This window comes from Notolepis coatsorum (genome assembly GCF_963971535.1).
Source record: "Notolepis coatsorum genome assembly, chromosome: 17".
In the NCBI taxonomy this organism is placed as follows: domain Eukaryota; kingdom Metazoa; phylum Chordata; class Actinopteri; order Aulopiformes; family Paralepididae; genus Notolepis; species Notolepis coatsorum.
Genome location: NC_140181.1, coordinates 82,602,830 through 82,617,281, shown reverse-complemented (window position 1 = coordinate 82,617,281; position 14,452 = coordinate 82,602,830). Strand labels below are relative to the sequence as shown.

At 45.2% G+C, this 14,452-nt stretch overlaps 1 protein-coding gene across 1 annotated transcript in view; it reads right to left on the bottom strand.

The window, feature by feature from the left end:
- mybpha (myosin binding protein Ha) overlaps positions 1 to 14,452 on the bottom strand; it is a gene marked incomplete at its 5' end in the record, with an annotated part of 40,581 nt that overhangs the window by 23,178 nt on the left and 2,951 nt on the right. The window contains 5 exons of the mRNA XM_084333524.1: positions 3,350 to 3,517; positions 4,317 to 4,451; positions 5,872 to 5,952; positions 7,347 to 7,385; positions 14,224 to 14,409. Coding sequence (XP_084189650.1) covers positions 3,350 to 3,517; positions 4,317 to 4,451; positions 5,872 to 5,952; positions 7,347 to 7,385; positions 14,224 to 14,409 — 609 coding nt within the window. The remainder of the gene's footprint in view (positions 1 to 3,349; positions 3,518 to 4,316; positions 4,452 to 5,871; positions 5,953 to 7,346; positions 7,386 to 14,223; positions 14,410 to 14,452) is intronic.

Below are 14,452 nucleotides of genomic sequence, written 5' to 3'. Positions count from 1 at the left end.
AGCACCGGCAAGCCCTACGTATCCTCTTATTACCAGAGCCCGAAACGTCAGCTGAATGAATATATACAGCATGCTGCAGTGGGGACACCACAGTATACCGTCAGCTGAGACAGGGTTGGCCTCGGGCCTGGACTTGGCTGTTTTCGGCTTGTCTTTATGTACTGCATGTCTACACCCTGCCGTATGCCAGATCTGCTAATCACAGGTGAAATTAATCGGACCAGACTAATCATCTGACCAACTCACATGTTTCTACTTTGGATAAGAGCATCTGCTAGATTCATATGTGGTTTTAGTTACCGCTCACTGGCAAAGCCTACCTACTTTTACAGGTATGTCCACGCACAGAGGAACACATAATAAATTCAATGAAGGATGAAAGGTCTTGTCGCCGCCCCTTGGGATTTATGATTTATGTAATTACTAATTACGGTTGGAAAGTTCATCTGTAGCCTTGGCACCGACCACCACCTCCTCAGTCCAACTCAGTAACATGAGCTAAGGAGACGCTAAGGGGAAACTATGGGGAAACTAAGGAGACGCTAAGGGGAAACTAAGGAGACGCTAAGGAGACGCTAAGGGGAAGCTAAGGAGAAACTAAGGGGAAACTAAGGAGAAGCTAAGGGGAAGCTGAGGGGAAACTAAGGAGACGCTAAGGGGAAGCTGAGGGGAAACTAAGGAGACGCTAAGGGGAAGCTGAGGGGAAACTAAGGAGACGCTAAGGGGAAGCTGAGGGGAAACTAAGGAGACGCTAAGGGGAAGCTAAGGAGAAACTAAGGGGAAACTAAGGAGAAGCTAAGGGGAAGCTGAGGGGAAACTAAGGAGAAGCTAAGGGGAAGCTAAGGGGAAGCTAAGGAGAAGCTAAGGAGAAGCTAAGGAGAAGCTAAGGGGAAGCTAAGTAGAAGCTAAGGGGAAGCTGAGGGGAAACTAAGGAGAAGCTAAGGGGAAGCTAAGGGGAAGCTAAGGAGAAGCTAAGGAGAAGCCCGAAACGTCCAGTGTTTGACACTTAATAACAGCAGGACACTAGCTTAATGCTTACCGTAACGTAAATATTCAAACGTTTCCAATTCTATTCTCATTTGTAGGTCAGTGGACTCGCCGTATCAATTTATATCGAGCGACTTGACGATAGTTTGGGCCGGCCGCCAACAATGAGAGATGAGAAATGATACTAGCAGGACGGAGGTCACATTCACAGAGTTGATGTCAATCCAAGGTATGGCTGGCAGATAGCTCATTAGCTAAACAACTTCCTGCCCCTGCCGGACGCTGGCATTAGCCGTGCATTCCAAACAAGTTGGGAAGTTGGAAATTCAGAGTTCCTACTAGGAAAAAATGGAAACGGCCCTTGAAGTCGGAATTCCAAGTAGGGAAACTCGGGCGTGAACTCTCGACTATGACTTTTCCGAGATGCAGTTATCTGACATTTCAACATAGGCTGCATATACTATAAACTGTAAACAACCTTGTTTCAACATGTTTGTAAGATTTAGAAGACAATTGAAGCTAGATTCTCATCAAGGTAATTCCATAGATTTTCTATGCATATATTGTGCTCAGAAACCAGCCATTTGCAGAGGTCTTTGCTTCTCCCATAGATAACTACACATCTTGCTTCTCCCATAGATAACACATCTTACACGTCTATGGTTCCTTCCGAGATACAGTATTTCCAGAGCAGGGCATCAGAACGCACCGAGGTAGTCATTTCCGACATCCTAACCGGGAGCCTCAGACCTCTGACTTGAAATGGAACGTGGCGTTGATCACACTGCAGCCTGCCTGACACCGCGGGAGCCATTTTGAGGCCAAATAGTTGTGGCAGCCATGTTTAAACCTTGCATATATACAGCATGCTGCAGTGGGGACACAACGGTATACCGTCAGCTGAGACAGGGTTGGCCTCGGGCCTGGACTTGGCTGTTTTCTGCTTGTCTTTATGTACTGCATGTCTACACCCTGCCGTATGCCAGATCTGCTAATCACAGGTGAAATTAATCGGACCAGACTAATCATCTGACCAACTCAAATGTTGCTACTTTGGATAAGAGCATCTGCTAGATTCATATGTGGTTTTAGTTACCGCTCACTGGCAAAGCCTACCTACTTTTACAGGTATGTCCACGCACCCATGAACACGTAATAAATTCAAGTGGATGAAAGGTCTTGTCGCCGCCCCTTGGGATTTATGATTTATGTAATTACTAATTACGGTTGGAAAGTTCATCTGTAGCCTTGGCACCGACCACCACCTCCTCAGTCCAACTCAGTAACATGAGCTAAGGAGACGCTAAGGGGAAGCTGAGGAGACGCTAAGGGGAAGCTGAGGAGACGCTAAGGGGAAGCTGAGGGGAAACTAAGGAGACGCTAAGGGGAAGCTAAGGAGAAACTAAGGGGAAACTAAGGGGAAACTAAGGAGACGCTAAGGAGACGCTAAGAGGAAACTAAGGAGACGCTAAGGAGAAGCTAAGGAGACGCTAAGGGGAAACTAAGGAGACGCTAAGGAGACGCTAAGGGGAAACTAAGGAGATGCTAAGGGGAAGCTAAGGAGAAACTAAGGGGAAACTAAGGGGAAACTAAGGAGACGCTAAGGAGACGCTAAGAGGAAACTAAGGAGACGCTAAGGAGAAGCTAAGGAGACGCTAAGGGGAAACTAAGGAGACGCTAAGGAGAAGCTAAGGGGAAACTAAGGAGACGCTAAGGAGAAGCTAAGGAGACGCTAAGGGGAAACTAAGGAGACGCTAAGGAGAAGCTAAGGAGACGCTAAGGGGAAACTAAGGAGATGCTAAGGGGAAGCTAAAGGAGATGCTAAGGAAACGCTAAGGAGTAGCTAAGGGGAAGCTAAGGAGAAGCTGAGGAGAAGCTAAGGGGAAGCTAAGGAGAAGCTAAGGGGAAGCTAAGGAAACGCTAAGGAGAAGCTAAGGGGAAGCTAAGGAGAAGCTAAGGAGAAGCTAAGGGGAAGCTAAGGAGAAGCTGAGGGGAAGCTAAGGAGAAGCTGAGGGGAAGCTAAGGAGAAGCTAAGGAGAAGCTAAGGAGAAGCTAAGGAAACGCTAAGGAGAAGCTAAGGAGAAGCTGAGGAGAAGCTAAGGAGAAGCTGAGGAGAAGCTAAGGGGAAGCTAAGGAGAAGCTAAGGAGAAGCTAAGGAGAAGCTAAGGAGAAGCTACGGAGAAGCTAAGGGGAAGCTAAGGAGAAGCTATCTCCACCAGAGAGCAGGTATGGAGACCTAGTAAACACCTGAAAGACCGATCTTTGAAATATGGAAAATTACCCTTTCTGCCCCGACCCCCCCCCCCCCCCCCCCTTCCCCCAAACATACCAGTCGAACGTGCGACGCCTATCTTTCACTCACCGACAACTTCGCGGATGAGGACGGGCTCGGCGAGGGCACAAGCCTCACTGCGTCCGCCGGCGTTGACGGCCACCACGCGGACTTGGAGCAGGTCGCCCGTGGTCAGGTCCTTGATGCAGAGGCGGTTAGCTACGGTCAGTTCTGCGTTAGCCACAACCCATTCGGTAGCTGTGAATGGGGAAAACGCTGGATTAGCATAAAATGGTAAATGGTGCATTTATATAGTAGCTTTTATCCAAAGCTTTACAATTTTGTTCCTCACATTCACCCATCCACTCACACATTCACACAGTGACAGCGGAGGCGACCATGCAAGGTGTCTGTTAGGCTTCCTTAGGTGAAGGTTTGGTAGAAAGACAAACACGCTTCATTAGCTTTACAACATTTGAATCCTGTTATTGTCATTCATTAACACGTGTCCATATAACTCTTCATTAACAAAATCAATGTCACTAATCATTCCAGTGAGGTGGCGTTACGTGTGTGATCCCCCCGATGACACGAGTTGACAATCACCCAGGCTGAAAATGGGTACATTTTGGGGCGCCATGAACGCCTGATGTCAACAGAGCGAGCGCTCGGTCTAAAAGCGTCGGGGGATACAATGACAGCCGCTGAAACTCTGCCTGCCGTATACGGCCTGTAAACCAGCTACGAGTCAATCTGCCCTCTGACACTCAGGGGACAGGTGCAGCTGCCCCCCCCCCCCCACACACACACAGGTTTAAACCCTGGGGCTTCACAAACATGCAGTGACATGGATGAAGTGGCCAGTATTAGCCCTATGAAGAAGTGACCAGCAACGAGGCCCATGGGACCTCTAGTGACCCATGAGAGCCTAGATTACACACACACACACACACACACACACACACACACACACACACACACACACACACACACACACACACACACACACACACACACACACACACACCCACCCACCCCGGGGACCCTTCACACTCACCTCCATCCTTGCAGTACTCGACGGTGTATCCATCCAGGCCGGAGTCTCCGATGGCCTCTGGGGCCCTCCACTTGACGGTGAGGGTGGTGTCGCTCACATCTTCAAAGGCGGCGTTCACAGGAGCGCTGGTAGGCTCTGGAACACGGTTCAAAACGGAACAGAACCATTTACAGAAAGCCACGGAGAGACCAGAGCACTGGTGGACACTCTCAATTTGAGATTACATCCGTGAGATTAGATGAATACGTACTGAATGATGGACGTGAAAATTTACTTTATTTTTTTTTTATCCACTTTTTCTCCCATTTTTCTATATTTTCTCCCATCCCAATTTCGTATCATCCAATTCAACCCTCCCCTGTCACGGACGCTGTTTCTTGCCTCCCACAAGCCGGCTGCAATGTGGACTAAGTCATACATAGCACAAGTCCCCTCCGGTACTTGAGGTAACAGCAGTCGCATCTTTTCACCTGCGCAGCTCGATCTCTCAGTGGCGAGGAGTAACGCGTGGGAGGCTCACGCTGCCCCCGACACTTCCTGATTCTACTGCACAGGCGCACCAACCGACCTGTAGGAGTCGCTGTCCACAACGCCCAATCCCCACCCATCAGTTTCCCACCCCCTAATACGGCCAATGTGTATTAGTATGAACGACCAGCTAAACTGAAAGCAATGTGGAGCGCTGGGCTCGAACAGGCAAGCCCAGCGTCTCCGCATTCGTGGCGAGCGCCTTGCCCACTACGCCACGTAGCCGCCCGAAAATTTACTTTATTTATGAAGCACTAGGCTACAGTGTACTTCACAGAAGAGTAAATGTAAAGAAAGGTTTGAAGAGTGATTTAAAAGATGATAGGCCTACTGATTTGGCAAACCTCACATTATCCTGGGGTGTTTTAAAGTCTAAGTGACAGCATTAGCCGGGATTTAGGAACAGTCAGGACGGTCCCGTCTGATCCCCGGAGGCTAGGGATGTAAGCCAGGGACCAGACTCTCTTGATCTTTGACGGTTATCAGTAAAATCTTGAAATTAATTTAAAAAAAACGAATTGCCAATCAGTGAAGGGAGGCTAAAATGAGTTAATGGTGCGATCTGTAATCTAAATATAATATTGATACAAGGAGACTGTATGTACCAAGTGAACCAAGTGAGTTTTGAATGTATTTTGAAGTTGTTACATTTTTATTGTTTAATCTGTCATTACATGTATGATGTTGTGTAAATATTGGCTACATTATATTGATTTATAATGACGCATGAAAGCTAGAAACAGATAATTTTCCACCCGCATGTCAAACTCTAATTGAATCTATATGCATAGTTTATATGGTCAAATAAATTACTGATTGGCCCTTTAAAAGTCTGGGATGAGAATGAACATTGGTAGAGCAGATATCCTTGGTATTAAGGAGGACTGCCAGTTGAGTTCCTAACGATAGAAACTGAGTGAAACAATTGGATTAATTGAACTTAATAGTCCTTTGTTGATGCCTGATGGATGGCTTTGGGAAACCAGCGAAGGCCTCAGTTGAGCCTGGGCTTTGAGTGTGTCTTTACCTGCAGGAGGTGGGGGTGTGGGGGCCTTGGGTGGCTCCTCAACTGGTGCGGGTTCAGCTGGAGCGGCTTCAACTGGAGCAGCTAGCATTAGAACAAGCACAAGATATTTCAAGTTGGATCCTTTATGATCAATGTTCTATCTGAATGGCCAATGGACTTCATGTCACTCTAAAGGCACTGGCTATGGGAACAGATGGCAGGAATTTAAGGAGTGTGAGTCTTAACACAGTAAGTTATCCTCAAAGCTGGGGAAATGCATGAAGGATGGCATACTTTCTTCTATATTTCTTCTATAGCATTAATATTGTAGCTACTGTGTGTAGAGCCTGTGAAAAGTATATTAAAATATATATTAGGGCTGTACCGAATGCTTCGAAGCTTCTATCATAATGTTGACATTCGAATTCTTTTTTTTTATCCACTTTTTCTCCCATTTTCTATATTTTCTCCCATCCCAATTTCGTATCATCCAATTCAACCCTCCCCTGTCACAAACGCTGTTTCTTGCCTCCCACAAGCCGGCTGCAATGTGGACTAAGTCATACATAGCACAAGTCCCCTCCGGTACTTGAGGTAACAGCAGTCACATCTTTTCACCTGCGCAGCTCGATCTCTCAGTGGCGAGGAGTAACGCCGTGGGAGGCTCACGCTGCCCCAGACACTTCCTGATTCTACTGCGCAGGCGCACCAACCGACCTGTAGGAGTCGCTGTCCACAACGCCCGATCCCCACCCATCAGTTTCCCACCCCCTAATACGGCCAATGTGTATTAGTATGAACAACCAGCTAAACTGAAAGCAATGTGGAGCGCTGGGCTCGAACAGGCGAGCCCAGCGTCTCCGCATTCGTGGCGAGCGCCTTGCCCACTACGCCACGTAGCCTCCCTTGACATTCGTATTCTAAATCAACATTTGAATTTTTTATTTTTAATAAAAAGAAAAAAATATATATATTTTTTAACATTTTTTTGGTGTCTATTCAATCTGTTTAAACCAATGGGGGTTTTCTTCACAGTTGCAGTTAAAGATTAGGCTACACTAATATTAATATTATACTATAAGACGTCACCATCACTTGACAAAACTGATGAGTTATATTCATTAAAGAAAGTTGATTTAATAAAAGAAAAATACTAATTTAATCAGATTAATCACTTTATTCAAATTGAGGATTTAGTTTATAAAATAAAAATATATATATATATTTTTTTATAGACATTCGAAGCTTCGTTTCGAATACTTCAATCGAAGCTTCGAATGTTAAAAAATGACATTCGGTACAGCCCTAATATATATATAATTATTATATATTATAGTAAAGAATATTTGAAACGATTAAGATTTCAAGTCAGCGTTGGTGTTCTTTGTGTGAAAAGATCAAATGTTTCTTTTTCATAGGAAACATCTGCATTTAGCTAGCTGTTCACGGTCGGTTTGTAACCCACGCTCTGGACGCTTTGCGCGGCTTTTGTTTACCTTCGGCAGCGGGTGCGATTTCAGCGCCCTCGGCAGCGGCTATAGAGAGAGAAAAGAAAAACATTCGAGAAACCAGTTAATTACATGATGTCAGTGATTAAAAGCACGGAATTAAAACCGGTGGAATGATGTCGTCTGTTTCTACTGAAGCGAGCGGGCGTGAAGCGGCACAAGAGACGCGGCTCTCGGCGCACGAGAGCGACGGAGACAAACAGACGGAATGTCATGAACACCCTTGAGACATTCACACCTCGACAAGACATGTACGGGGGCAGTGTGATACGACATCATATACCGCAAGGTATCGTTATGTCACGAGACGAGCGCTCCCGGGACATGGTGAGACATAATCACAGCTTTTTAAAGATGAGGACAAACACATGATGTGGCGACAGAAACACAGACGCACAAGCTGCACGTGAAGCACAGAGTGGGACGTGAAGCACAGAGTGGGACACACACACTGCACGTGAAGCACAGAGAATCTGTGTGTGTGTTCCCTGTGTTTACCGTCAGCGGGGGCATCGGCTGCGGGGGCAGCTCCTTCCTCTGCAGGCGCAGCATCGGCTAAGGTTAGAGGTTAAAGGTCAAGATTAGCGGGTTTTGCAGCAGCTAAGCGGCAGCACATAATGATTCGGCACCATTCGCCAAGTACCTGCGCGTGTCACGTTAGCAAAGGAAACAGTGCGTAGCATTCAATGAGCTAATGATGTGAACAGGAGGAGAGATAACGAGAGAGAAAGCCTGTAGAAGTGCAGGTGGAAGAATGTAGGAGGGATAGACCAGAGAATGTAGGAGGGATAGACCAGAAAATGTAGGAGGGATAGACCAGAGGATGGGCAGAAAGCTGGACCGTACGTAGATGAAATGAAAATGAAGAGACAGATAAAATGATGCTGGATGGAGAGTGAAACTGTAGTTGTTGTTGTTGCTGTTTTCATTAGTGTTGGTCAGTAGCTAGACAGTGTTTTTAATAGTTAGTGGTTGGTCTACAGGATGTTGATGAAATAGTTAGCGGTTGGTCTACAGGATGTTGATGACATAGTTAGTGGTTAGTCTACAGGATGTTGATGTAATAGTTAGTGGTTGGTCTACATGACGATGATGTAATAGTTAGTGGTTGGTCTACAGGATGTTGATGTAATAGTTAGTGGTTGGTCTACACGACGATGATGTAATAGTTAGTGGTTGGTCTACAGGATGTTGATGTAATAGTTAGTGGTTGGTCTAGACTCTACAGGATGTTGATGTAATAGTTAGTGGTTGGTCTACACACAGGATGTTGATGTAATAGTTAGTGGTTGGTCTACAGGATGTTGATGTAATAGTTAGTGGTTGGTCTACAGGATGTTGATGTAATAGTTAGTGGTTGGTCTAGACTCTACAGGATGTTGATGTAATAGTTAGTGGTTGGTCTACACACAGGATGTTGATGTAATAGTTAGTGGTTGGTCTACAGGATGTTGATGTAATAGTTAGTGGTTGGTCTACAGGATGTTGATGTAATAGTTAGTGGTTGGTCTACAGGATGTTTATGTAATAGTTAGTGGTTGGTCTACAGGATGATTAAGTAATGGTCAATGATTGGTCCACAGGACGGTGATAGTGGTCAGTGATTGGTCTACAGGACGGTGATAGTGGTCACATGTAGCCATCAGAGAGGTCCCACTACTATTACTACTACTACTACTACTACTACCACTACTACTACTATTACTACTACTACTACCACTACCACTACTACTACCACTACTACTACTATTACTACTACTACTACCACTACTACTACCACTACTACTACTATTACTACTACTACTACTACTACTATTACTACTACTACTACTACTACTACTACTACTACTACCACTACTACTACCACTACTACTACTACTACTACTACTACTACTACTACTACTACCACTACTACCACTACCACTACTATTACTACTACTACTACTACTACTACTACTACTACTACTACTACTACTACTACTACTACTACTACCACTACTACTATTACTACTACTACTACTACTACTACTACTACTACTACCACTACTGCTATTACTACTACTACCACCACTACTACTACCACTACTACTATTACTACTACGACTACTACTACTACTAATATTACTACTACTACTACTACTACTATTACTACTACTACTACTACTATTACTACTACTACTACTACTACTATTACCACTACTACTATTACTACTACTACCACTACCACTACCACTACTACTACTACTACTACCACTACTACTACTACTACTACTACTACTACTACTACTACTACTACTACTACTACTACTACTACCACTACTACTACTACTACTACTACTACTACTACTACTACTACTACTACTACTACTACTACTACTATTACTACTACTACTACTATAGTACTACTACTACTACTACTACTACTACTACTGCTGCTGCTGATGGGTGTCCGCCGTCCGGAGGACCATGGTCAATGAGTGGTCAGTGGTGTTGATTTACCATCGGCAGCAGGGGCCTCGGCAGGCACCTCTCCTTCAGCAGCAGGGGCAGCAGCCTCATCAGCAGCAGGAGCGGCTAGTGTTAGACGTTAGAGAGATGTTAGCAGGCGCTGCGGAATCATTAGTTCTAGAGCTGGAGAGAGAAGATCTCTGAAAATGAAAGATCTCTGAAAATGCACTTGGTAGCTGTAAGCCGTAAGCATGTGTTTCTCCAGTCAAAGGTGCGAAGGACGTTTCCCCCTGTCGCCCATATTACCGGTACCATTACATGTCTTTAACAGCAGAGGTTAAACCATCGCTGGCCACCGTTAAAGAGGTTCATCATACTTTACCTTGTGGACGGAAGAGGTTAGAGAATGTTCTAGCGATGTGTCCGTGCAAAGCTCTAGCTTTACCACTAAGAACTCTAGCGAGCAGAATGACCATGTGTCGGGGGAAGTAAGAGGTTACAGTGCGGCTATAATGGGAGTGTGGGGTTACCATCGGCTGGGGCGGCCTCAGCGTCGGCGGCCGGTTCGGCGGCCTCCTCTGCAGCGGGTGCAGCGGCTGGGGGGTTGAACGTCGGAGGCGGGCGCGGAGGTGGGGGGAGGGGGGGTAGTGACAGGTTAGGTTAGTATCAAGAACTAGAAATTGATTTTCTAGTGGAAAGCATTCAGATTACAGTGTTGCCGTAGGACTGAGGGGCCAACAACACTGTAGAAAAGAATATTTCTTTAGTCGTCTATGGTATGATACTACATCGTCATTAGTGTTAGCTGAACTGTGAGTGCGGCGCCGGTAGCGCGCGCCTCAGAGTTTGGTGTGAGTGGTGGTGGTGTGAGAGTTTACCCTCGGCGGGGGCCTCTGCCGGGGCTTCGGCGGCGGGAGCCTCCTCTGCAGCAGGAGCTGGTGTTAATAAAGGGTTAATGTTACAGAAGGCTGGGGACTCACTCCTGGATCTTTGGAAAGGTGCAGATGGATAAGCTGGCAGGATAAGCTAGCAGGACTGACTCTAGATCTAGGCCGGATCTCAGATCACAACCTAGGATCACACACTACAGTTAATATTCAATTATTAAAGGCCCCGTGAAATGGACAGAAATGACCATTTCTCCGACTTTTTCATGAAAATGTCAGTCTTCTCTTCCAGAAATGTATCACTGGTCCCATAAGACACTTCGACCAATTTCAACGTAACCCTAATTACCACAACGGAGCGAAGGGCAACATCGATAACACAGAGTCCCTCCCACTGAAACGTCCCAAAGCTCCCCCCCCCCCCCCCCCCCCACCTCAAGTCACGGAAGAGACCGGAATCCCATTTCACAGGGTCATTAATAATACTAGTAATTATCCGCCCCACAGGAGTAGGGACTAAGTGAGTAGGGACTAAGTGAGTAGGGACTAAGTGAGTAGTGATGCTGGATGAGTTTACCCTCGGCGGGCGCCTCGGCAGGGGCTTCAACGGCAGCAGCGGGGGCCTCCTCTGGAGCAGGAGCGGCGGCTGGCGTTAATAAAGAGTTAATGTTGGATCGAGCTCATGCAAGAGGAGATGTTACACGGCTCAGTACACAGGATCCACAGCTGTGCACCGGGGTGAGGAGGAAGGTTGATACTGTATAATATATTAGGTATTGTGATATTTGTATTCACATTTAAAAGGCCCTTAACCGTCTAAAAGGCGCGACACTAGACACGTTTTTGCAAAACATTGAATATCTTTGCCTAAAATGTATCTGAATCTATTGTATCTGAAATATAACACTTTGGAGTTTAGTGGGTTAACGGTAGACCTAATAACAATGTTCTATGTATGTTCTTGGTCTTTGGAAACCTGTTTAAAAGCCTTAAGCGATCTTAAAGGTAATCTATTGATTGGATTCAAGGCTTTATACTTCATACTGGATTTCAAGTATCATGATAATACCAATGTCGGGGGGGTTAGTTTACCTCAAATCCTCAACTCACCCCATAAACCCATGAAATATAGCAGGAATCATATTCCAACATCAATGAAATCTTACAAAAATATCTCTGTTGAAGGCAATACCACCTGTCTCCCTCGCCTTAAACTGCTGCACATAGCTATTCAGGGTATTCCTCAGACATCTTGATCACACACAAACAACAGGTGATTATGATCAGACAAAGGGTGCTTACGATCAAACAGCAGGTGATTATCGTTACGTGAGAATGTTGGCCAATGAACATGTGGCATTTCGCCCACATTGTATTTGCAAAAGCACGTCATGAGAATACCATGGATATCATCAGTTTAAGTTGACAAGCGTGGTCTGGGTGTTAGGTTTTACCCTCTGCGGCCGGCTCGGGGGCAGCTTCAGGGGCAGCAGCAGGCTCTGGGGCAGCTTCAGGAGCGGGCTCAGCTGGTGTGTTAGGCGTTAGATAGTCAGCAGTTAACGGGTTAAAAGCATTTCACATACTACTTACTTAATGACTGGCATTTAAAACAATACACATCACAAGCAGAGGTAATTTTGTCTTGCTTTTTCTGCTACGATGCAGTCGACAGGCAGCCCGAGCTATAGAGCTGACCTGGCTCACCACTGGTACAAGTAGGTGTTGCACTCATACTGTAGATGTAGATCATATACAACCAGTGTCTGGATAGATTCGAATCTGGATCAGTTATACAAACTCCCCCGGGAATCATAGACTCACACGTTAACCTAAAAATAGATTCCAGCTTCACTGTTATCATTATCACAAAGAGGATGTTAACGCTTATCCCGTGGGAATCGGGCCCCGTGGACCCAACAGGCACGAGGAGACCTCGACCCCTGAAAGGTCCAACCACCTGTATATCCTACAACATCAAAACTACGAAGCAGACATCATATGTCACGTGGATTAATCGATTAGGCTAACTGTCGAGTTAGAGTGAACAGTTTCACCACCTGCAGCAACAGGCTCAGCGGGTTCAGGGGCGCGGTCAGCGGGGGGCAGCTGGCGCAGGGTGTTAGATGTCATAGGAGCAGTTAAAGGGTTAAAAACAGAGTAGGTCTGTCAGTTTTTTAAGAACACAGCGGTTTATCACAGAGTAAAAAAAAAGCGGTTAATATTATTATTGTTAGCGTGTTAGTTAGGCAGTGATTCAGCGAATTTGAAACAATAATAGCAAGAAAAAATAAGAATGTATGGTGTAATATGTACTGTATGTACAGTACATGTATGTAGGTATGCATGTACGTTTATGTAGATATGTGTGTATGTATCAGGGCTGAGTTTCAATTTCAATTACAATTTTGGCTTCCCATGATTATGAAAACAAGGTAATCGAGATAGACACGATTATTTAGTTTGCAGTACGTTGTGGCAGTGAGTGCAGTGAGTGAGTATATTATTTGTTTTATTTATTTATACTTTTTCCCCACTTATTGATTTATTTTCATTTATTTCTTGTTTTTCCAGCTCAATTATATTCAAAGTTCAAAGTCATCATGTTAAACGGAAACACCAGTGTTAAAGTTCAACAAACGCATATGATGATCTCAAATCAGTGAGTAATTGTGTTTAATAATCGCGATTTCAATATCAATCAATGGTGATTATGATCTTTGCCATAATCGAGCAGCCCTGGCTAATGTTTGTATGTGTTTTGTATCCGTTTGAATTTGTTATTTTGTAATGTCTTTTAAAAAAAATACTAATAAAATAAAAGATATATATATTGTTAGCCTATTATTATTAATTCTTTTTGAGTACAGAGGTCACTCGTAAACGGTACATGGAGCATGCAGGACACGAATTCCGACGACATCCAAAATGCCAAATGACCATGGATATTGGGTTACAGTTATGCATGGATTACATGTTCGGCGATGGTTATTTTTCAACCTTGGACCAACTGAAGCATATGGCGCAGCAAATGGAAAAAACAAACAACTAACAAACCAAAAACGTTTGGATTTACCATCGACAGGTGCCGGTTTTAGGGTCGGCGGGGGACCGATCAGCAGGGTTACCCGGCCCGGCCGCCCGGTTAAAATGATTCAGGATTAGTGGTTAATACTGTACATTTTACTGTATATTTCTGGCTGATTTCCAGAATGTATATACCAGACCGTATTTTATTCTTTATTCTATTTTATTCTTATTTTAAATATTATTATATTCTTATTCTTATGTTAGTCCTCCTATTGACTACCTACATGTTTATTGTCGATCTGTATAGTGCCGAATTTCCCTCGGGATTAGCTAAAGTCAGAAACAAGTTACATTTCCAACGAACATGCGGATATGCTGATAAAACAACATTCTCCGCCATTTGACCTTATCTAAAATGAGTAAAGTTAGCCTAGAACTATAGTTGTTAAGAGGGATGATTTTGCACAAACGGTGCCTTTGTTTCCAGGTACCAGCAGTGCTACCTTCAGCTGCAGGGGCTTCCTCCGCGGGGGCGGCCTCTGCCTCGGCTGCTGGTGCTGCCTCTGCGGGTGCTTCTTCGGGCGCGGCCTCCGCGGGCGCGGCCTCGGCGGGTGGTGCGGGTTCGGACATGATGCAGGGAAATTTAGAAAACGGCCTAGTAGTCTTCTGGATCAAGGAGCCAGCTGGTACTTTAGGCAATATATATACCGTGCTGGTTTGGGACTCCACCCC